This window comes from Anopheles moucheti, chromosome 2 (genome assembly GCF_943734755.1).
Source record: "Anopheles moucheti chromosome 2, idAnoMoucSN_F20_07, whole genome shotgun sequence".
Classification (NCBI taxonomy): domain Eukaryota; kingdom Metazoa; phylum Arthropoda; class Insecta; order Diptera; family Culicidae; genus Anopheles; species Anopheles moucheti.
This window is the reverse complement of record NC_069140.1, coordinates 46,448,658-46,473,796: the sequence shown is the minus strand read 5'-3', so window position 1 is coordinate 46,473,796 and position 25,139 is coordinate 46,448,658. Positions and strand designations below refer to the sequence as shown.

General features: G+C 44.9%; 1 protein-coding gene across 1 annotated transcript; it reads right to left on the bottom strand.

Moving 5' to 3' along the window:
* Nucleotides 1-915: 915 nt before the first annotated feature.
* Nucleotides 916-16,224, bottom strand: LOC128298130 (mucin-4). Its single transcript, XM_053033870.1, has 5 exons — nucleotides 16,191-16,224; nucleotides 7,731-7,915; nucleotides 4,761-4,977; nucleotides 4,049-4,615; nucleotides 916-3,441 (listed from the first exon to the last, which is right to left on the bottom strand). Exons 1-5 carry the CDS (start codon nucleotides 16,222-16,224, stop codon nucleotides 1,154-1,156), a joined length of 3,291 nt encoding a protein of 1,096 aa, XP_052889830.1. The 3' UTR covers nucleotides 916-1,153.
* Between the last annotated feature and the right edge of the window lie 8,915 nt (nucleotides 16,225-25,139).

Here is a 25,139-nt window from a genome sequence, read left to right as displayed (position 1 = left end):
ATAGATGTTACATTTTTATTTCATAACGATTTAATGCTATTTTTCTTTCTCATTTACTTATGACTATAATATTATAAAATTTCGGATGGTATTTCACTAAAACATCAGATCAAATAACGCAAGCGTAACTGTTTGATTAAAGAAATTTATTTACAACAATCTTTTCCTCCCAACTTCTCCATCCATGTCATGTCACCACTATCATTTGATTCCCAAATAGGCGAAGCGTCTGTTCAGAGCGAATAAAAACGAAGTGATGATGAGATGAAAAGAATTTTCCTAACCGTACGCACAAAGAATGGGATTGTGTAACCGAAGGGGAAAGTTGTGTCAAAAATGTGTTTTTTTTTCGATTCATACTGAAGTGTATAAGGAGAATGCGAATTAAAATTACCACAAAAAATAAGAAAACATAAAATAACTTTCATGAAATGCTTGCCAAACAATAAAACTAAACAAAGAAAATGAGAAAGGTAGTATACGAAGGAAAAGAAGAGGAAAAACATACGGCCACGTGCCCGGTACTCTATCTCTGTGATTCAGCATACACACACACACACACATACACACAAACGAGCACAAAAAGAAAAGAAAAACGATGCGCATTTGAGAGTTTAGTTGCAAATACTGGCTTCCTGCTGGGTTTTGGGCTGGGATGAATGTCCCAGATAAACGTCCGTCCATTTACTGCTTCCTTACTACGCACCCTTATGCATTAGTTTGTGTGCGTGTGTGTAGCTTTTTTCTTCACCTGACCCACACTCTCATCTGGCCAACAGGTTTGGATGAATGTGGTTTTAATGCTAATGGCAGTATATTATCATCATATGTATAGCGTTTATATTTGCGTTTACATGACCAGTGGCGTCATTCGCAACGTTAGACGCTCTCCTTCATTGACTCCGACAGGTCGTTCAATGACGTATGCGGGAAGGAGCGCCATGCCGTCTGGCCATCATCTTTTTTTTTTTTTCATCCGTACTTACACAGCTAAACAACCATCCACACATCCAACCATACACCCATGCCGGGATGCACCAGCTCAATGGCACATACGGCACGTTACGCAGCCACACATCCGCATTCACACATCCTCGAAAAAAGGGGAGGAATCACCCACCCCTTCTGTTAAGTCTACAGTCACACCTGAACCTCAGACCCGCTTCCGGCCAAAGTCCTCGATGATGTCGTACTCGGGCACATCGGGACTGCCGGTGTCGTAATACGCGTAGTCGTAGCTATCGTCTTCCGGTGGCCGCTTGGTGATGGTCGCATTCGGTGGGATCGTCGGAGCCTTGGAGAATGGACGTGGCGTAGCGTTACTGCTGCTACCGGTACCCTTCGCCCCATGCGAGGACTTGGTCCTTGCCGTGTCCTTATGATGCTTTGCTTTCGGCGTGACCGATTCCGGTTGACCGTCCTTTGGGTCTTTGCGTGCCGTTGTTGTTGGCTTTACCGAGGAGGACGAGAAGAACTCATTGATCCGGGCAGCCGCCTGACGTGCGCGCTCCAGTATCAGATCATTACCGCTGGCGGCGATGTTCTGGGAGTGTGCGGTACGGAAGATTTCTTCCTCGTCGCTGGTGGACAGTGAGGCAAGCCCGTTGGAGTTGCGGGCCTGGGCAAGGGCGGCCGCTGCTGCCGCCTTCGCCTTCACGCGATTACGATAGAAGTCTTTCTCGTACAGCTCCGGATGATACTGACCGTCGTCTTCGTCGATTTCGGTCGGGTCCGGTTTCGCCGAGGTAACCACGATGGGGGACTGCGTCAGTAGATTCGATTTCGGAATCGGTGGCTGGAAGAATCGGTTCGGCGGTGGCGGTGTGTTGGCGGTGGTAGTTGTGGTTGTGAAGGGCGCACGCGTTGTAGTCGTCGTGGTCGATGTGGATGTGGACGTTACGGGCGGTATGGTGGGGATGTATCCCGGGTACCGGGTCGTCGCCGGTGCCGGCACCTTCTCGGTGGTACTGGTCGTGGTAGTAATGCTGACACGATCCGTGAACGGTGACTTCTCGAGCCCGATCACACTCTTCTGGTTGACGAACTGGAGCAGTGCCTTCTTGCTGATGGCGTTCGGTTTGAAGGTGGTCGGATTGTACTGATCCTTGGGCACGAGCGTGGAGAACTTTTTCACCGTCGACGGTGTGTGTCCTTCGTTGCCGGTGCGTGAAATCGATTGGTAGCGTTCCTTGGGGACTGCCTTCTGGACGATGGATGGTGGGATGGTAGTGATGGAAGGTGCCACCGTGGATGGGTTGCTGAAGAATGGATTCAGGAAGGTGTTTTGCTGAGGTGCTCGCTGACGGAAGTTCTGCTGGGCCGGAGCAAATGTCGTCGGTGGAACCGGAGTCGTAGTGGTGGTGGTGGTGGATGTGGTCGTTGTGGTGGTACTGGTACGACTACCCTGATATTCGTTGTAGTTGAATTGGTTGAGCCGGTTCGGGTCGACGTTGAACGTACGCGACTGAGGCCGGAGCCGCTGGGATTCCTGAGGAGTGGTAACTGAAGCCTCATCAAACGAACGCTCCGTTGCCCGATTCTCGAAGGTGCTTCGAGGACGAATGGTGGTGGTTGTTTGGGAACCGAAGAACTGGAACGGATTGTTCACAGGGGCCGCGGATGTGGTGCTGACGATCGGGGCCTGCTGCCGCGGCTGCGCATTGAAGTTAAACGGTTGTTGTTGCGGCTGGTTGAAGTTGTTGCTACGATCGTACTGTGGCGTAGTGACGGTGATCTTGAAGTTGTTCGTAGCAGGCGCTGGATTGCCACCGAAACGCTGAACTGGCTGAGGTGATGCCTGGGTGGTTGAGCTCGTTACTAGCAGTGGCTTTTGCTGCTGCTGCTGCTGCTGCTGATTGAAGAACTGAGCATTTCCTCGACTTTGTGGCTGCACTTGTGGTTGCTTAGCGAACGGAGCCGGTGTAGAGATGATGGCCTGTCCAAACGATGGAACCTGGACGGGAGATTGCTGCGGCTTCAGCACCGTCGTTGGCTGCTGCCGGAAGTTGGGAATCTTCGGAATGTCCACAAAGTCATCGGGTGTCGTCGTTTGCAGCTTGGTATTCTGTTGACGTGGCTGTTGTTGCAGTTGCTGTTGCTGCTGCACCTGTCGCTGCTGTTGCAACTGTTGCTGGTGATTGTATTGCTGATGATTTGGCTGCGGTTGGTGCTGTGGTTTCGTCACACTGACGGGCGTTGTGCTCGTACTCGGCTTAATCTCATTGCGCAGCGCGTTCAGATGATGGGCACGGACACTACCGCGGCCCCGGTTACGGCCACGCGTTCCAGCTTGGGGCGATGCTGCCCGATTCGCACCGGCCGCTACCGTTGTCCGTGCTGTCGTCGTGGACTTCCGGTAAAGTTCCTCCTCGTAGTCCTCCTTACCATTGTTCCGGTTGTTGTAGAAGTGCGAACTGTGCGATCCACGGAAGATCTCATCGTCTAGTGAGCGTGCGAAACGGAACGGATGGCGAGGCAACAAAAATGTAAAAATAGAGAGAAAAAAAAGATCAGAAAAACGGAAACGAAAATGAATGTGAAAACGAAGGGAAGCAGGAAAAATCACAAATGTTACGATTTAATAAGTGTGAAAAACCATCAATAATCATTCAATTATCTTATTTCGATCGATGAACATGATGAGGCAAAAGGTGTAATGGAGTTTCCCGGCCGTGATGAGTTCCCCAACCCATCAACGGTTCATCGGCGCAGACATTTAAAGCGGCATGCATGTTGGCAGTGGGGTAGTGTACCCGCAGTCGACGTAATCAACGATTGAGGTGAAGCAAGTGAAATGATGTGCGTAATTATCAATTATCAGTCCAGTCCCCGTCCAGAGTCGTCTAGAAATGGTAGTTCAGCCATGTTGAGTCATGCAACAGATAAGTGGTTCGTTTTTGTTTGTTTGATTGTTTTAGATATAGAAGTTCGCGGAGACCAGGAAGGAAGCTTCCGGATGTCGGTCGGCATTGGTGTTGATGTTGATGAGATGGATGATGAAGCGCTTAACTAGACAAACAAACAAACACACTAAAGCTACGCTATTTACTGTTGAAGTCGTTGTGTTGCGTTGCGCGAGATTGTTGCGGTTGTTGCAATTGGGACTGACGCTGCTGTTGCGGTTGTTGCAGTTGGGGCTGTCGCTGCTGTTGCGGTTGCTGCTGTTGCGGCTGCTGCTGCTGATGTTGTGATCGGGCAAAGTTGTTGTTGAAAGACGGTGTCGTGGTGCGGATCTCGTCCACCGATGGTCGACGATCGGCAGGCGTTGCGGTGGCTGCCGCCGCTGTCAGTTGCCGATAGTGCTGTGCTTGAAGAAGCTGTTGCTGGTTCAGCAAAAGCTGATGCTGCTTGTGCTCCACATGTTTCTGGTGCAGCTTGGTAGGCGCTTGGCTCGTTTTGTAGAAGATGTGTTCCGCTGGCGTGGCTTGGGTCGTTGTGGTCGTCGTGGTGGACGTGGTCGTCGTGGTGGTTGAGGGCGTCACCGGTTGACGGAAGTATTGCTGAGGTTGCTGGGGATGGGCCGGTTTCTGGACGCTCGGGATCTGATTCAGGCTTGGTGGTTGCTGTGGTTTGGAGCTCTGGTTAACAATGTACTGCTTGCTTCTCCGAGCATCGCCTGTAGAATATGTGGATCGTTCGTTTAGTAACACACAGAAACATCTCCCAACGCGGGGACCAGCGGGTTTTGCCAACAGAATAATACCTCTCTATAGATGTCCTTCAAAATGAAGAACAAAAACCTTTTACAGAATGACACTTACTCGTTTCGGCACGCTGCAGATGGAAGGTGGCCTCTTCTTCCTCCGCGAATGGGGCCCGCTTGCTCTCGAATCCGGAACCCAACCGGTACAGGTCGAAGTTATCGCTACCGTAGTACAGTGTGGCCGCCTCACAGTCGACATCACCCCAATCGGCACAGATCTGGGCTTCCTGATCGAAAGCCGTACCATTGGGGCACAGGAAGCGGAAATCTTGCACCTTGGCGCATTGGTAAAATGAGAAGAAAAAAGGGATCGGAAAACAATTAATTTCCTCCAATCAATCCAACTGAGTAATGAAGTTGAGGAGTCATGTAGTCTTTCTTATTGCAGCTTTTTATAGCTCTGGTTAGCAGGGGAGTGTCGCTAGGCGTACATGAAACGTATAATTAATTTGTGTGAATTCTATATCGTATGCAGGCTTCCAGTGACTTTAAATGAATAAGCGTTCCAGTAACTTCGAAAAGAATGCAAGAACTTGAAACAATAGCAAACAAGCCAACAAGTAGTCGAGATATACCTCCATTGGAATGTTATCGGGTGAGGTGCAAAGTACGCAATGCTAACCCAATGTGGCAATACTGCCAACTAGCCAACCTTCATCTCTTTTCTTCCAGAGCTGGGTGTGCAATCGCACGCACCTCCGCAGTGGAGTTGCTGATCTCCAAACAGTCGCGCACCGACTGAAAAATCCCCCAAGACTTAAGCTTCAGCTTGGAGTAATTACGGGCTGCAGATGAAGGTTGTGCACACGCGACGCAACGCACGTCAGGTTGATTCTTGTGCGGTTTGGCTTAGTTTCTCAGACAGTATGGCGCCGCTGCTGGCTGGAGACACAACGCCCATTTTGATCGGTACCCCTTCTGCAGGCGTTGAGCTGAGCTACCAAGCACGGTAGGCCTTTCATTCGTACGGAAGATAAGATTGCCAGATACCGAGAGACCCTAGTGCATACTGTTGCCATTCGGCAACAAAAGTCTCAACCGCACTGGACCCCGGTCGTCCATTGCGGTGACGGTGTGTGCGCTCACGCGCGCACGGTGCGGTGTGAATATGATGATTAATTGTGAGTTTGCGGTTGTTTCTCAGTTTTTTTTGTTTGCTTCAAGTGCCAAAGCTCAGCACCACCAGTTCTTTCAGCTTCTGCGGTTAAGCAATGTGCGGTTTGATTAGCTGGCACCGGGCGCCGCCGCAAGGGAACCCGAAAGCGGGGACAGTTTATTTGTTGGTTTTTAGCAACCGTTCACAGGCCCCCAAAACCATAATCTGCCTAAATCATCGTTTATTATTCATCGCGCTGGTGATGAATTATATAATAAATTCGCCAAAGACGGTGCTTCGTTTTCATTACCATTACGACTCGCCACCGAATCGCTACTGCCAGGTTGGGTTTGGAAATTTGTCTTCCCGCGAAGAAAAGAACCAGCAACAAGAGCTTTGCCAGTGATTGATTGATAAAAACGTGTAAAGATTGCCAAATTGTTTGTTTGCCACCCCGAAAGAGAAAGGTCCCGATTGGATGATCCATTTTAATTGAAAGTAAATTCATCAACGCAACGTTTTGCAAAGGTTGTTGAGCGTAATTTAATAGACTTTACTTTACGATTCACTCCGCTAGCGTCGTTTTGAACTGTTACACAAAACAAAACATTCCCCCTCCAGCAATTATCTCGATCTAGCATGATCATCACGGCATAAGGCTGTGAACTTTAAATGTGACCTGATTTCGGCTTTCCGGTTGTGTTCGTTGTGCCGGGGATGGTGCCGTTGGGGTTGGGGTTGGAGATGGTCTCAACGCAACCCATACGCTGGAAAGAGCGGCAGATCGGTATCTGCACTTTGCGGATCGAAGAAGGTGTGAAATGCTGGGCTCAGATCGATGAGTTCGACTGTGCCATCTTTGCCATTTCGGTGCGTCGCAGTCGATCTCGCACGGTTACGAAACGTCCTTCGGATGGACGTCATAAAAGTGAACAGCAGGATCCAAAGGCCCAGGCCCAGGAGGTTGGTCCAAACATTTAATATCATCTCCTAAAACAAAGTAGTTGCTATCTGTACGCTTCGATGTGGTTAGATTAGTAGCATTTATTTCCTTCTCCAGCAGTCTTCTGTCATTATTTATTCCATCTTTGGCATTTGCTTCAAGACTAGGAATGTGATCGTGAGTTACGGCGCTGGTAACACACCCTAAGCGTTTGGACGTCCTTGGTCGTTGGAAGGACCCCGCCTGGAATACACGAGTTCCGTTTGTGCGACCGATGTTCGTTCCTAATGGAGAGAAGCACCACGGGACAAAGCGTTTTTTAACACCTGATCGTGCAAAAGTATCGCGCATGTGGGGAAGGTATGTCCGAGAACTCGATAGAAGTTGGATGGATCGATGTATTCACAACGGACAAGGACGTCCTGCTGAACATCGTGGACATCGTGGAGACACGGCACGACAGTGGAGTCGAATGGAAAGACTGCTTCAGCTGGATGCATCTTACGTGCTGGAGGTACTTGGGGGACAACTCCTCAGCCGAGCACGAGCCTAACTGGGGAGTTGGAAGTCAACGAGAGGAGACCACCTTTGGCTGGAGCCTACTACTTGATGATGCCATGCTCGTGCCCTGTCTCCACTCGACATTCCCTTCCACTTTACCACTCTCTCTCTCTCAGTCTCTGTCTCCGCGCCACCTAAAGGTCACGCGAGTCTCTTGGGAACGGTTCCCTAACACGGTTGCTCGAAGCTAACGCTGGTGACGCGCGCGTTTTCCATCCACCAAACAAACTATTTCCATCGATTATATGAAGCGATTTTAGTTTTTGCCTGTGAGCTTTTTTTTTGTTTCGTTATGTTCTCCCACCGTGTGTTTATGTGAGCATGCCGAACTCGACGCTGATGTGACCCCGGGGAACCAAAAGGGTCAACTCAGCGGGTCAAAGATGTTTTCGCTTATGGGTGTTGTTTTGAGGGAGTAGCATACTTACACCGACACCGGCCACCTTCACGCAAACGTGAAACATCTGGCATTGCGTTTCCGAGTCCGCGTAGTACCCGCCGAGAATTTTGTCCCGGCAGGTGAAGCTCGTTTTGGGCATGTTGTCGAGGCTGTAGCGTGGCCCGGGCAGGAACTGTCCATTGTTGCTTACGATCGCGGCGGCCATCAGGAGGGCTGAGGGAAAAGTAAAACAAGATTATTAGAAATAATTTACCACCATGATGGCGGTGTCGAAACTGTGTCGCGACGTGCCAACGATGAGAATTGCTTTAGACAACCGAACTGAAGTGAGGCTTCACCGCACTTCAACTAGCTTAGCATTTAGAAGATGGCTCACGCCGGCAAAGGTTAGCATCTTCACGAGAATGCTTGAAAGATCAATTTTTGTTTTTCCCCTTGCGAGTTGGGCCCGAGACATTTCCTGTGACACAACCGAAACCACCCGCCGGCCCCGATAGCTAATGTCACCAACGTTTTTTTGCCGTACCCCCAATACCGCACGATGGCGAATATTTGGAAGGGTATGCAACCGAAAGCTGATTGTTGTTGCCGCATGTTTTATGCAAATCGCAAAACCGTTTCGCAGCGCAACAAATGTTGATGATCGGTCGGAGATGGGTACGGGGAACTACAATGGCACGGTGACGTTTGGCTGTCGGTCTCCATTGTTTTTATCGCTGCGGTGGCAGAGTTCAGGTTAGAAAACTTCTTCTCGAACGGCTTCTACTATTACTGTTTACTGCTTTTCCTGTTAGAAAAACCCGATGGCCGACGAATGCACCGAGCGCGTGACCGGTTGCGGTAGCGTCTAACCTCTGCTAGTGAAGCATCCCTTCCGGTTATCACGATTTAAGTGTAATGATTTCCAGACCCACCGCAACGATGCGAACCGCGGTCGATGGGGGTTGGTTTTTTGTTTTTGTTTCGTACAATTTTGTTTCTCTTATTTCGACGACATTTCCGTGAAAGTTGACCTTTTTTTTTGTGCTGCTTGACCTATTGGACGATGCGGTAACTCGCGGTTGCACGTCGGACGTTTACAATAGACCACATGGGGCCGTCTCCAGGCCGTGAACTGTAGCAGCAGGTATAAACCGATCTTGCATCCCGATCGACGCGGTTCGACGATCAGTACCGTACCGATCAGTGAACCTTACCCGTCCATCTCTCGCTGACATTGGTGCAGCACAGCCACCCATTCGAGTTGCACAACCCAAGGGGGGGTGAGGTGCGTATCTTTATCGCGATTGAACGCGGGAAACTTTTACTCCTCCCAGTACAGTGGTCACTCATTAAGCTGTCCATTGTGTGTGTTTGGACTCCTACGACGTAAAAATGGCCGAATCGCATCTGAATGGAATGGTCTACCATAGCTACTGTCACCACCTGTCGGTCAGAGGAATGCCTTCTTCGTTCGGACATTTAACCTCAAAGCTCATTACCCAATTACGGACGATTTACTGCACCGTACCCAAGTGCCGGTTGGCGATGGTACAGCAGAGGAATTGTTTTACATCCGTAGCAATTTGCCGTTTGCTACCGTTAGCGCTACCGTTTGTGGGCCTTGTGCATGTGGCGGGTCAGCCTGAATCGGGTGTATCATCCTGATCCAGTAACGATGGCGTTCGTGTGAGTCGCTGCAAAATAGTTTTTGAAAAACCCACGCCAACAATTACCACCACCATCGCCACACTCGCGACGTGCTGATGACGATCGCTTTCGACACTGCTATGGCAGCAGGTTGATGATTTGGGCTGCAAAGCGTTTGCGGCATTTCGTCGGCAAAGGTCATAGATGGAATGCCAAAAATGGGTATGCATGCGGTTAGGCTGTTAGGCAGATGAATCGCTCCAAGTGAAATGGAATCAAATCGTTAGCATACATGCTGTAACATGAACGTACTTAAAAGTGCTTCAAATTGGATTCATTATAGGAAAGCGGTTTGCTGTATAACAGTGTAACGCTCAGGTGTTTTAGTATATGCGGGATGACTAATACATTTGATATTGAGTAAGGCGCATGAAGATTGATCTGAACAGATGTACACACACTGATTATGATTTGGCTCTCTGGTATAAAAACACTTGCATTGTGTGTATACACTTTTTACTTTTTGTATATCACCGCAATTCCCAAGCGAAGCGACATAGCGTTACTGAGCGTTACATTTCAGGTATACACGAAAATGCACCCTTTTTTATCATTTCGTTACATTTATTTTCTAAAAGCTAAAATAAATAAATCTTTTCTTTCGCAATACATAATAAATTAGATCAGTTAATAAATGAATTGGCATTAAATGTATATCAGTACGACTGAGCACATCCGGGATAAGGTGACCTTTCATTGTTTGGAGAAGGAAATGTCTTCAAACGAATGTGAATTGTATACTAGATTAAGTTACCTTTAGTTCTGAGTAATACGGACTGGCCGTTCTTCATGAATAAAAAAAGTATAACAGTGTATAGCAACCCTTAATAGTTGATTGTAATCTTTGTAGTCATACCTGTGAATCAAAACTAAAAATCTGATTGATTTGCTGATATTCCCTTTATTATTCGTCGCAAAAGTATGTATAAATACACTAATGTAATTATTATACCAATTTATAGAACAAAACTTGTGAAGCTTATAGTAATCGCTTTTTATTTATTTAGTTGTTGTTATAAATTGTAGATCAAACCAACAAAATTTAATGCAATTCTCAATTCTGGTTGTTATATAAAATAGCAATAGATCTCAAAGCTGTCGATCTAACTTGTGATTAATTTACAGCAGCAATAAATCATCTACTACTCCCTCTGTTTTATCAATACCGCCCAAACATCCTAAACCCGTTTGGAACTGTTTCTGCAAAATATTCCAACCAAAAGGATTGCTCAGAAATAAAAAAAACCTCTCAACGAAAAATTCCATCCCGTGCACTTTCGTGTAACGAAATTCCCCGAAAGCGATGCAGCATGATCCGTTGCGCTGCGCATGATTGATGATCGCTGGCCCGTTGGTGCCATGGATCAGAAACCCGGGCTGCACCCGGTGCATCCAGCAGTAGCCTCACCGTTTGCTCATTATTTTCACGACCCAACATCATTGCGCACCGGTTCGGTTTGGGGGCCGCAAATTGAATGATTGCTTCCATTCCAGTCCTAGGCATTCGCTGCACAGTGGAAGAAGCTTTCGGACTCGCGCCACATAAAAAAAGACGATAGGCGAAAAATGCAAACCGAAGCATTTCGGTTGGATGGAAAGGAAACTGCAATCCAGTAGCGAAAGCAATAGCGTTTTTTTCCAATTACACCATCGAAACCGGCAGCATTGCAGGTTTCGTTTGCGATCGTTGGATTTTGGTTTTTTTGCTTTGCTATTCAAACTGCGCGCAGAAGGGTGAACACTCAGCGTTCAGCGTCTATGTTTTGCGAGCCGGGCGGTGCGATGGAACAGAAACAATGCACACTGGCATGCGCGATGCTCCGCGGAGGTCACCGGCGGCCACCGAACTGGACGCGGTGTGTATGCGACCAGGGCATGTACGTTTCGTTGACGGGTGATGATGAATCGAATCTGTTCTGGCGCGATTCGTTCGAAATGTAACGCGCTGCACCCCGCAGCCACACCAACAACCGGGCACCGGGTCTTGCAGCATCAGATCCACTCTTCTGAGGTGACCAATGTCGGGTCGCGGCACCGAGCCGTATGTTGTAAGCCCGTAACAAGCGGTAAAATAAATTACACAGCACCCGGTCGGATCGGACAATTTGGGGTAGCGGATTTTCGGTAGCGAGCCGTTACGCAGTAACGACGCATCGCGACGCGATCATGGTCGCAAGGTCACGCAGCTTACCCGATTGCAACGGCGCGTGGATGGGCCAGTTAGATCGGTAGCGTAATTAGCAAAAGTAAGGGTAATCTTCGAAAACCCCCACCGACCCCCCGAACGACCACGCTCGTTGCAACCGTTGATGAGAACCGTGGGAGTCGTCGGCCCGGTTGCATAATGGAGCGATCGGGCATGAGGGAGATCGCGCTGAATGGGCTCACGAGCACGATCGGTACCGTGGTGGGATCGTTCTTGTCAGGGCATGTTGATAAATCCACGAAGGAAACCTGGACAGTTGGATTAGTTCAAGAGGGAGTGTAGGCATATGGAACATGCGAACGAGGGGTGGTTTCTGGTGATTGTTGATGTACGATCGTTAGGAGTGCTACTTTCACCCACATTGACCTCAAGAGTTGTGGAGACTCGTAAAAATAATATGCATTGCCTATCTGCTCAACCTTACGCTGGGTGTATCGATTCTTAAGTGAACACGAAACGAAACGAAAACAAAAACAACCAGCACAGATTTTATGTAAACTTCGTATCATAACGATTTTGTTGTGTAATCATGCGTTACTTGCATCGGATGAGAGGGTTCGTCGCTTGCTGATTACTACGTGAAACGATCTTGTGATTTTTATCACCCTCAGAAGAAGCTCCGGTCTTCCCGTAAGGGTTGGTTTGGGAAGCTTTGTGTAAGTGTAGGTTAAGATGCAATTTCGCACCCTTCACTTTCAGGTTATCTACTAAAAAAAAATACGATAAAACAGCAAAAAATGCAACCAAGAGGCTGTACCATCAATCAACTCGCGTTGGTGATTATTATGTTTTAATTTATGTTTTTTACCATTCCCCTTATCCGGTTTTTTTTGTGTCTTCCTCACGAATGTTCATTATCGGATCTTCATTTTCCCGAGAGATGCGGTGCCGATTAGTGCAGCGGCAAGAAAATCATCCCATTTTGCTTAATTTTCTAACCCCTTAACGCAAAACCTTGTGCGTGTGTGCCTGTTCATCGATTATCATAACGCATTGTATGCAAGTGCGGGTTTGTGAGTGTATGTGGTGGTAGATCAAAGACTGTGCAGCAGAAGAAACACCCCCCTTCAGAGGTGCAGAACTCAGAGCGGCCCCCAATGTGTGTATGTGTGTGGTTTTGCTAACGAGGTCAATTATGTAATGTCTGCATTTGCCAACCGATTGGGATCGGAAGTACGATTTGCTACTGCTGCTGCTGCTGCTGTTCCCGCCTAACCCATTGTATGGAAAGCAGCATCCCGCTTTGCTCGGTGCAAATTGCTGATCATAACGCCAAACCGATGACGGTGTAAATTATGCTTGTAAAAACAATTTTTCATTTGCCCCCATTCGGGTCTCCGTTGTGAAACCGTGCTGCGAGCGGGATAAAGGAAGGTAAAACAATGCAATTTCGTTGCGATTACCGGTATGGCAAAAGCAAATTAATGTAATTCAACAAATCGACGATCACAGTGCGGCAGTGCAGCGAAAGTGCCAAAAGGTTGTAACGCTTTTAGGTGGTGTGTGAGTTTGAAAATAATTTTTAAATATAATTAATTTAATACGCCCGATGGGTTTTCGCTAAAGTGGAGAGCAAACCGTGGAAAACTGTTCGTAAGGAAATAAATGGTTTTTGTTTATTGCTTAATGGGTGGATGGATTATATCATTTCTTCATTTGTTGTTTACCAGATGTGATAATTATTAAGACCAGTGGAGTTGTCCTTTTTTTTTATTTTATAAAGGTTATTTAACACTAGAACTGTAAAACTCCATTTGTATGTATGTATATTTATGTATACTTATTTCCCTGTTACAAAGCACATTCCGAATTGATATTTCTACGTTTATTTCATCAAATCGAGAAAAAATAGTTAAATAGTTAAATGTAAAATCAATGTGAAATGCTATAACCGTGCTATTTATGCCATTGCATCAATTATAAACTCAAAGATTTGTTTATATTTCAATAAGCTATTACCACTACTGCTCCTATTTATTTTTCTTCTACTACTACTACAACTCGTTCAAAACGAAAACAATTGCCAATGGTATAATAACAATTTAATTATTCCCTTGGTTAATAAGTAAATTACAAGATTTGTTTATAGTTTAATAAACTACTACTACTACACTTGCGTTAGACTACTAATTCTGCTACTACTACGGTAAAACTGTTCAGTTGTTTAAAATATTATGAATAAAATTAAAGTTTAAGTCTAAATAAGTTGCCCGGTAGTTCTACTGTTAAAAACTCATCAGCATATTATATAAGTTTCATTATTGTACTTTATATCGCTTTTATAAAATGATTCAAATTTTGGAACACTTGTTGAGAAAGTTGAACCCAGACCAAGCATTGCTGTATGATCGCATATTAACCTTTAAACTATTTGACCCAAAAAGAACTGGAAGAACATATATGCACTGATCTTATATAAAATGAAAATGAAGCTTCAATAACAATATTCTTTAATTCTTTTGATTGATTGATTTTTATTGATTGATTAACTTCTTACCATCTTGAGCAATATGTGTTTAATTATGTTTGTGTCTAATACATGTACGGGATGGTTAAATCATTTCCTTCATCTATATTGCTAAACAGTAACACAGTACTTCAAATGAATTATGCAAATTAACTTCTCCTACAAATTCGTTTCCTTCCACGGGAAGTTGGGAAACACAGCGCAACCTCTGCAATAATTTTTGGTGCCTTTACTACCACAACAAAATCACCCCATGAGTACACGTGTCCGCATTTCCTCATCGTGCAAAAGGGGATGAAAGAGAATTACAGCAAGATGCAAACCGCCACACGGCAAAAGGGTAACAGCAAAAGGTGCACATAAAAATGGCATCACTACCATCCCTTCCTGGCTCGGGGGGTGGGTGGCTCATGTTGACACGCTACGAAAACACTCGGAATCGGTTGAAGAATTCTTTTTACCCCAAAATCGTAACCAACGGTTTCGCTGCCATTTCATTAATTTGCTCGCATTTTCAAACCCAACTTCCAACGGGCGCAACAATCGTCCGTGTTTTGATGTTTGTTTGAAGATGTACCCTTCAAGGTTAGCACCCGCCGAAGGGGGTTACAGCTGGTAAAGTTCATTTCTACACGCGATCGTGGCTCGTTGTCGATTGCCTAAGCGTGAATCCACGCGAAGCCACCGACCGACACACGGTGGATGGGGATGGAAAAGAATTTTTCTCACGATCACTGTCGTCATGGGGCACAAACCGCCAACGCGCTCGCCAGTTGGAATATGCCGTCGTGGTTCTGCTTTAGGGTGATTGGTATTTTCGATACCATGACGGAAAGGATGACACGACTGCACTAGATGCAGCCAACGGCTTCATATTGTTCGTGCTACCGAATAATGCGGTTCGCGTAGAGCTGTTCGATTGCATACCGATGGTCGATGGAAAAAGGTCGGCAAAGGTGTCAAAAAGTGATGATTAAAAATCGACCATCTAGCGGCAGTGGAGTTGTGCGGTGGCGGTGATGATGTATTATTAGTGCCCGATTCCGTCGGGCTCGTCCTAACCATAATAGGCATCACAAAAAGAACAATAGCGGCCGTTCAAGGCTGGTCGTGGTAGACAGTTTTTCGGCTGGACCGTACCGAGAGTGGCACATGTCAAGGTTGTTCGAGGTCTAAAGATGGTACAGGTCGGCGCGCCTCGAGAGGACCTTTAATTTAAAATCCGGCAAATCATAAACCATTTAATGGCGGATGTAAATTTCCTGCGACAGTGACAGTATGCGAATGTGCCATTCCCGGAGCTGATTAGGATGAGCACATATGTGACCGGACAGAAGGCCGGAGGAGATTGCCTTTTTTTTGCGCTGTGGGGTATAAACATGGGCGTATTATTGTCTAAACCTGTTTAAGCAAATTCCTTTTAAAGAGAAGCAGATTAAAGAAGAATATCTCTTCACTAGAGGATGATCTTCAAATAACAATGTCATGGTGACACTTTATGTATGCTGCAATCAAATAAATTCCAGACAGAAAATTTAACTTATCAGCACACTATCCACAAACCAATAACTTTGACACCACTCACGACTATCGGGTCCATAAAATTGGATAGCAAATTACCATACTACATTGAGATACAACTGACTGCAGATGTCAAAAAAACGATTCGCACCAGTAAAACACCCATAAAACGCGCCTGCTGCCTCACCGTCAACATCGTCAACCCACACCCCCATTTGATCCCTGCACAGCATTCGGGTGTTAATCCCGATCCCCCCAGTGACTGGTTCTCCCGATGCCGGGATGGGCCGACAGCATTTGCATATTCCAGCACGCTGTGTACTCTGCCGGTGTTGAAATGGGTCGTGATCGCAGATCGTTGCAGCTGCGCCCCGGATTTCGTATCGATCGATCAAACACCGCCTTTGCGTGATGCAACTGACTACCGGCGTAAAGGGTGGATGCGTGGGCTAGGACATTTTCGTACGGATTTGCTAATTGGTGTCGATGCAATTGGCACGTTGCAGCATAATTGAGAGCGTGGTTTTCAACTCAACTGTCGTTCGGTTGTTTGAAAGACTTTGGCACACAAAAGACTTCAATGAAAGCGTAGGAAAGGAACTTACCCGTGCAAAGTGTAAGCTGCTGCATCAGCTCCATTATGGTTCGAGTTTTCTACACCAAAACTCTCCAACTACACCGGACAGGACACTGATAGGAAGCCAAAGTATTCACTACACACACCAAAAAAAAAACCGTACACTTGCTTGCTTTCTGTTTGCTAAAGCAAGCCCAAACCTTTAGTACACTACCACACTTTCACTACGAAAGCCAGTGGCCGTTTTGCTTATTCTGGCCCAAAAATCCAACCAACCCCAATCACTATCCCTCTAAACGTACACGTCAAGGTATAAATAAGAGCACTTTCCGTATGCTTAGTTTAATTTCGGTTTTTGTTTTGTTTTGCAAAACACACTAAAGATGATAAACACTCAAAACGTCGTCACTATTAAGCGCATGATCAGATTCTGCATCTCTATGAACAGAAACCTACAAATGGGGAAAAGGGAGATATAGTAAATACCAGCCAAAATTTTCAAAGAGACGATTCACGCGCAAGAACAAGAAACGAACGGTACACAAAACTCTTGCAAACCGGAAGTTTGGAGAACCGTCGCACTGGCACCGTAAATCATAACTGACAGAGGACGCACCGGATCTGTCGGTGTTTCGGAGTTTCATTCCACAACAGCTTCACCACACGGTTCGGCCGTACGTACTGCGCAGAGGTGGTCCCAGACATCCGTTCACGCGTTCCTCCACGATCACCCCACCCACAAAGTGTTCCCACCGTTGGCCGGAAAATGCACATACGATCAGAATGCAGAACCGCAATGTTCGTTCGGCAGTCGGTGTTCACACCATCCACAACGTGGGACACTGATGGTGAAGTTGGAGTTAGAGTGTTTTATGATTTGTCCGTCTAAGAACAATACGAGACACCCTGCTGCAACCAGACATCACTTCCACCTCACCGGGAAAGGGAAAACCACCGTACGCTCATTGCTCAGCTGTTCTGGGAAAACTGTTCGACACGGCATTGCATTCGAACATACCCGTACAATACCCGTTGCCTGGGGGTGATTTATTGTTTTCAGCAGGTTATGAGTGGAGGCGGAGGTGTTTAATCACTCTGGCCCTAATACACTTTGATTGCACAAAACTGGGCTCCAGCGGAAAAATTCTTCTCGTGGTTTACGTTGATCAACAATTTGGTGGGGAAAACCTCTGAGCTATGCTTGGACGAGATCAGTCACTCGTAAAACCCATTAGAGTACGATAACTTCTAGAACACTTGAACTTGTGGTTTTAATTTTCGTTTTTGTTCTCACTGTTAAGAAATTTCAAATTTCTAACACAAAGCAACTCCCTCCCCCCGGACACACAAATACACACACACACACAAAACACGTGTAACAACGTACCGAGCGGGCGTCCGGATGTCTAACACTGGTGGGCATCCGTGAGGCACACTGGTGGCTCGATCTGTTCCCGAGCTCGACTGCACTTTCCTGTGGCTAGTATCGAAGTGATGCGAGCTGAAAATGAAAGGAAGCGCCTAAGACCGTCCGTCTTCACCGTGCACGCGTCCAGGTTCGTGGAGAGGGAACCGACCGATCGCACTCGATCGCAAACGAAGATGCTGCAGCGAAGTGTTGCTACAGCTTCTTCAGGTACCAACCCGACGCTGATTCGAAAGGAAGGGAGAATGGTTCATCTGCTCCCCTTATGCCAACTAGCGGCTGCTCGAGTAATATGCAGCGTACTTTTTGTAGTTGTTGCTGCTGCTGTTGTGTGTACCGATCTGCAACAAACGTGGCCTCGGGTGATCAAAACGACAACCCTTTCCTATCCTTCTCTGTATCCAAGCATATTCTGAACATTCCGCTGTTGGAACGAGTATGGTTTATTATTTTCTATGTTTTGAGCGTTTTTTTGCCCTGGCTTTTTTGAATCCGACCTCCGAAAGCATACGTGGCACACTGTTGAATATGGTAAAGCGTGACTTTTTCAGCTTCGGCAGCGCAGCGAAGTCGAAGCAACGCTTGCACGAGACTAAATGTAAGGAAAATGGTTTTCCACGCATCGAAAGAAGTGAGAAGGGGTGCAATCAGAGGGCGAAATCTTGTCTAGATGGTTGGTGACAAATTCCGAACGCTGTCGGAAGTTTTCTCGAGGCCTTTTAAAAGGGGGATCTCTTTATTTTGCTAAGGTCACTCTAAATTCGGAGTACACGTCTAAGCTGAATTTTAAACATGAGGACAAAAACACTAATATAGTTAATATTTAGATGCAGGGTTTAAGCAGAATATGTTACTGCGTTTTTGATGACTTTCAAACAGCAACGTTATGGAATTACAAAAAATAGCTAAAAGAGAAGAAAATGATGATGAGGATGTAGATAATAAATTGGTCTGATTCTCGTGTGTGTGTTTCCTCGAGCTTGATTTTCTTCAAATTTATTTGGCGGTTTATCACATCGAGTGACTTGTTGATACATCCAAAAATTAATGTTTGTTCAATAGGTTTTATAAGATATTTGTTTTTTTTTTTATTTTGAACTAGTTTCCATCCATTTTTTAATTTACTATATTTTATTTTTATTTATTTAATTTATATTATGACGGCAATGCCGTATTTTCAAAATTTACTATATATTAATTCGATTTTTATTCTACTACATTATTCTTGTAGAATAATATTTATTTTACGTATAATTCATGTTCTTTAAGCACTGTAGAAGCAATATGGACTAACATTATGTTGTTCTTTCATATCATCAGAGATTTATTTGTTATTTAATGTACAAAATAAATTTATGATGTTTTGTTATTTCTGTATTCCCCGTATTCGAGTGGATCAATTATTTTTTCAATGGCCAAATTATTTCAAGGTATTCTTATTACGAAGAAAGAAGAAGGACATTGTTACCAACAGGATATTCCGGTTTCTTACTGCCAAGCAAACTGTTTATACGTGTATCGAGTATTATCTAAAAGATTTGATTAAACAATAAATATTAATCAAATAGAAAGTATAAAGAGAAGTGTAATCCTTGCAACATGAATTATTTTTTATTAAGCATAACTATACCACAAATTAACAAATGCGATAAATTCTAGCCAAATGAAATATGTTGGGAAATATGGAAAGAAAGTAAAAATTCTGCACAACCTTGTCTACACGACAGAACAAACATTTTAATTTTTTTATATCTTATTGCTAACACTAAATTCAGATTTACGAGTATATGTAAGGTTTTAAATTTAGAATTTAGGACGCCTTGCATAAATTGTTTAAATTTCAGCATAAATGGTATTGACAATAAGTAAATTTCCTTAGTTGACTATGCATTAAATATTTTATAGCTGTACAACCAGTTGCTTATTAGCCAGAAGTTCATCAGAGTGCTGTTTACATTAATTTTTCATTGCAACATAGAAAAGTTTGTCCATAAATTCAAATGTCGTCAATACGGCAAACGCTACCATTATCACAAAATAATTCTTTAAAGCGTAATATTTGTCTCTGCGAATCGATTCCCACAGCTTCCAACCGCAACAGTTACCGCATGGCTAAACATATCATTTAATTCACGAACGAAAGTATACACTTTCGATGTTTATTCCTTTTCGAGCATTCATCCCAATGGGTACACAGTTAATGCGCGCACCCAACTACCGGGGGTACATATGGGCACCGGCAAAAGGGCACCGAAATAGCAGTTATTTGGCAGCTCGCCTACACTCCTTCTGATTCTGCTCGCAGGCAGACGGGCATCACCATCATCATTACGTCATTGGATGATGCTTTCACTTACTTTCATTATCGGTTGGTACACCAAACCAAACCGTTGCTCCTTGCCATTATGACCCGGCGTAGTTGACTGCAGTTGACACAGTTAGAAAGACGAGTACCATTACTCTAGTTCCCTGCTCGTGCAGACTTCATCTTCAAATATGCTGCAAACCTCTGTCTCGTCTTCTGGGGGTGGGGGGCCGTTTGGCGGGTGTGTGCGCTTGTTTGACATTTATTTCTTTCCGTTCCGTTGCTCCTCCAGTTGGCTTTCCCTCTCCCTTAGCGGGCGGGTGGAATCCTGTGCCGGAGGATCTACCACCAACTCCGCGTGCGCCGCATGCCCGGCAAAGCCATAACCTTAAAATGTCGTTTCCGTTGCTGCATTGCCGGTAAAGAGCGGTACAAAACAAGCAACCATCTTTATGGCAGCCTAACGATGCGCTTCTATCGCTGGCGGGGGTTGTGTACCGGCGAAGCGGGTTAAATGCTTTGACGACATTTCACTGCACGGTGGGTTTAAAAATATGTAGTTCGCTAGGGAAAGAGTTCCCGCTAAGAAGATGGCTCGGTTCCGGGTTTTCCGAGGAGAGTAAAAAAAGAATTACAGAACTGAACCGTTTCCATGTTCCATGCGTTGCTGTCGGTTTGTTGTTGAGTAACAAAAATTGAAGAGAAAAAAGCTCCCATCTAACCGTCATTGCGGATTGATTGATGTTGGTAAGTACTTTCGAAGTTCTACCCCGGTTGGGTCCGTTTTGAGGAGGGGGCGAAGAGTAATTCTGCTCTTCGGGGTTAAGGTACGTTATTGAATTTTCCCACGCGCATTCGAGCCGATCGATGGCAGCCAACCCCAATGGTCCAGCCTTGACATTCGGCTCTAGTACGCTGCTCGAGCGCACTGGCGGACGCTCTGCCGAGGGCTTTCCGAAAACACTTTCCCAAAATAATAATCGGACTTAAGGGTACGCAAATTGGAGGCTATCATTTCATCATCTGCATCACCATCATCCGCATCGTCGGGCACATACCACCCCGAGGCTGGTAGTAGACAGTTGGGCTGATTTGTTTTAATTGAGGAAAAGTGTTTTGTTTTCGGCATTTTCTTTTACGTGATGTGTTGTTTCCTGCAGATACGTAATGCGTAATAGTGCTGGGCGCAGCCGGTTTGTATGTGGCAGCCATAGAGAGTTGTTGCGGCTTTGTTTGTGTTGTTTGGACCCTGAATGTAGTGGCGGCACGATGCTAGATCGACCGCTTGTCGTTTGTTAGATGATTCTTGAAGATTTTTCGCGGCCAATCGTGCTGAAGGACATACACACGGAATGGAATGGCGTGGGGTTCTGTTTAATTCGCTCTATTGGAATAGATTACAGGGATATATTACATACAGAAGATTTATATCTATTATTAAAAATATTATTAAGCTCAAGTATCACTATTTGTCATCGATCCTTGTAAAAATTCTGTAACATCTAATTTCTATTAAATTACACACGACACGGGGTAATTGAGAATCTCAAGGAATGGATCAGTTCAAATTTAATTTAATGACATTATATTAATTTTTTTTTAAAAAATAATCTTTAAATATATCATTATTGATACAGATGCAAAGCGTTTATAATTCCTATTAAATTACGTTATTCTATATGTCCTAATTAACCATAAGATCCGTATTGTGCATGATACTAAACCCGGTTCGTTTCCAGATTAACCGTTGCAGTCTTCCAACGGTACGCGGGTTTCACTCTCGTTTCAGCTCTCGACTTACTTTTCCTCTCTGAAGCGCTTACAAACATCCCGTTTGCACTCTCACCCTTAACATACAGCACGATGCAAACCCTCCCAGAAGCCAGCCGGCATCCATTCCCAAAGGGTTTCGGGTTAATTTGACTTTAATGTGCACATTATTCCTGCACGCTACGGGATGGGATAATCTGGTTCGCAAATTAGTCATTAATTTTCAACCACAACCACAAACCGACCACCGGTTCGGTTGGTTTCCTCGTTAAAAGTGGTCGGCGGCCCGGTTTGCAACTGTCCCCAATTCGGCAAGTGGTGCTTGTGGAAGGTTTTTAGAGCTGGAGGATGATAATTTATGTCAGAATTAAAGCATATTCAACCTTTGAGAATACTAACTTTTAAGAGTATTTTTTATAAAGTGTCAAACTGTATTGGAACAATCTTTTAAATGCTTTGTTAGAGTTAAGTATAATTTATATCAGGCTAAAATGTATATAGTAGTTTCATCAAAAACTTTACAGCTTCAACATCATCACAATGAACATTCACATTTGCGTACGAGTTGTTGATGTTTAACATCGGGCAAAACCACTGCATATTACTCCACAAAACGGACATGCGGTCAACAGTTTGCTGGTAGAAAAGAAAGCGCAATGTTACGCCATCGGTGTTGTGAGAAATTTAAACACCATTTCGGAACATCTCGGCCAGGCCGGGTTAGGCATGCTAATTGATTTTACGATCATGGCAAGTTCGTATACCAGCACCAGCCATAACCTTTCGCTGTGGTCAATGTGTCATAACGTTTTAATACGGTGTTTATTGGTGCGATTCGACAAATTAGCTGGCCCGAACGCCATGTGGGTATATTGCAGGAATGTGTTTATTTAAATATAGCTAGCAGTTATTATCGTAAACAATAGACGGTGTCCAGAAAGCAAATTCTTCATTTGACGAATCCATAAAGTTGTCGACTAAAACCGACTCTTTTGCTGCACAATGACATGCCATTATCTATGCGTTACATCATAATTCTATCACAGTTACAACATTTTTCATAACACCTTTGCCTCCAACAATACACACCGTTAAAGGGAAAGCGAAATGATGGACAAGTTTTCCAAAAATAATAAAACACATCCATTACGGATACTGTCGTTACGGTCAAACCCATAATTTTAGCACCATTACAAATAATAAAAAATATGATTCGCTCTGTGCGATATTGTGCTGAAGAAAATGCATCACCCACCGAGTCTGTCGCGCTGTGAGGGATGGAGATTGGGGGATGAAATCGAAAAAAGATCACCCCTATCTTACACACCTTGGGGTCAGGTACCGCTGGGCGCAACCTGTTGCGTAAAACTGAACCACCCCCAAACTTACGTGGGGCGTCCATTTTGACCACCTTTTCCCCCACAGTAACGGTGGGCGTAGACATGCTTTTCTTTCAAGCCATTCCGCATTTGTCAACTGTGAAAATAGGGAGGATAAGAAGGAGGACTTTCCTTGCAAACACCTCGCACGCCGTGGCGGGTTCCGTGCGAGAAAATGGCAGAATGCAAATCTTGCATAAATGTGTCAGTTGGGATAAGTCCGACCTATATTAAGCGTTATAGTCCACAAAGACTCGTTTCTTGGGATATTTTAATTTTCCATGCTTTGTCAGTGCCCTACATTTATTTATTTGCTTCGAATGGAAAAATAATCAAAGCAACAAAAAACCAGAAATGAAAAGGGTTGGGCTAATTGTGTTTGATCGAGGTGGCATTAAAATTATTGTGAAATTTTCGTTTACGTCGCAATATTGCAGTTATTTTATTTTACAGTCAGATGTCTTTATGCATTGTACCTGACAAGAGATGGAAGGAAGACACGAAAGCAATTCTGGAGTATTTTTACTCTTAAAAATTCATTGAAGAATTGTATTTTTGTTTGTTTCTATAGATTATTTATTTATGTTTATTTTTAAAAAACAAATACTATTGTACTTATAAAGAGTTATTGAAGAATCCAATGCCTTTGCATAAGGCGCTGGATATTTTGACTAAAGACTAGGATTCCGTAATATCCTTTTGTGAGTAGTCGACATAGTCGACATTGTTAATAAGTGAATAGGATGAAAAATAGAAGGAAAATCAATTATTCATCATCTATTAAAAAAGACACTTGAATAGCCGACATAACAGATCTTATCAATATGCAGATACGACAGGACAAGCTGAAACGCTTCGTGTAGGTCGTTATATAGCTGGGAAGCAAGAATTTAACAGCAGCCAACGTAATCGACATTGTCAACATGAAGAGAGTGTGAGGGTATTGAAGAAAGAATGACCGAGAAAAGGATACTTCTTAATGAATTTGCTTGGCTAACTAGTATGACATATATAATCCTCATATAAATATTCCTCCTCTACTAATAGCGACTCCTAAAGTAATTCCAAGAATGTCTTCGTCTTGTTTCCATGTACAGCTTCTATTTACATAATTAGCGAATCGTACGTATAGAGAAGGTATTGAATCGCCAACCCCGATCGGGCTGGGTGGGAATTATTTTGCACACCAACCCACCAAACAAAACGGACCCTACCAACCCAGTGCCCTGCAATCCGTTGCCCTACACGCGACCCCACCAACGCGCGACACTCGTGCGCGACAGATGACGCGACCAAAGGTGGCGACCAGTCGGTCAACCCTGGCACCGGGAGGCACACCAACAAGGGGGAAAGGTTTCCGCGGGATCTTCTTCAGCGTCGTTCGGTAGATGAAGCAATAATGTCGGCTGGATTCACCCGCTTTATGCTGGCCGATGTGATGCTGCAGATTGCATAATGTTTTTCCACCTGAAGCGGCACGGGGCAACGGATTGCAGAAGTGTGGGCATGAAAGGACGGAACATTGAAATACTCATCGTCCACCACCCTTATTGTGGCTGCTTGCCCTACCTGGGGCGCGTAGAGGACGCGGGGAGGAAGAAGAGCGCACAATGAAAAAGTGTGTTGAACGTGAGGGAGGAAAGGCGAAAGCTCTTAGCATCGACCTATCCGCTCACGGACAAACGCGAATTCGAACAGGGAAGAATGAGAGATTCTGCCGGACGGGAGGTGTTGATGTAAGGAATAATATGAAAAGATGCAGTGAAAGATATTTGCACAAACGGACTGCTGAATGACACATGCGGCGAGATTTGCCTATTGTCCAAAATCTGCGATCAATTGACCACATGAAGTGCGACGACAATCTACCAAACTGTATCGAACTGTTTTGTGCCGGTTCGTCTCTAAATTCATTTACATCACAGCTTTCACCGCAAAAGTAACGCACAGCGTAAAGAAAAAGCAACAAGTCATCATAACCACTGCTGCATAGTAATTGTGACGATCGGTTGATCTTCGCTTAAAAAAAAGGGTGAGCAGAAAATAACAAAATAAAACCCTCATTCAGCCTTGTGGCCATGTGGGGAAGCTACGGCA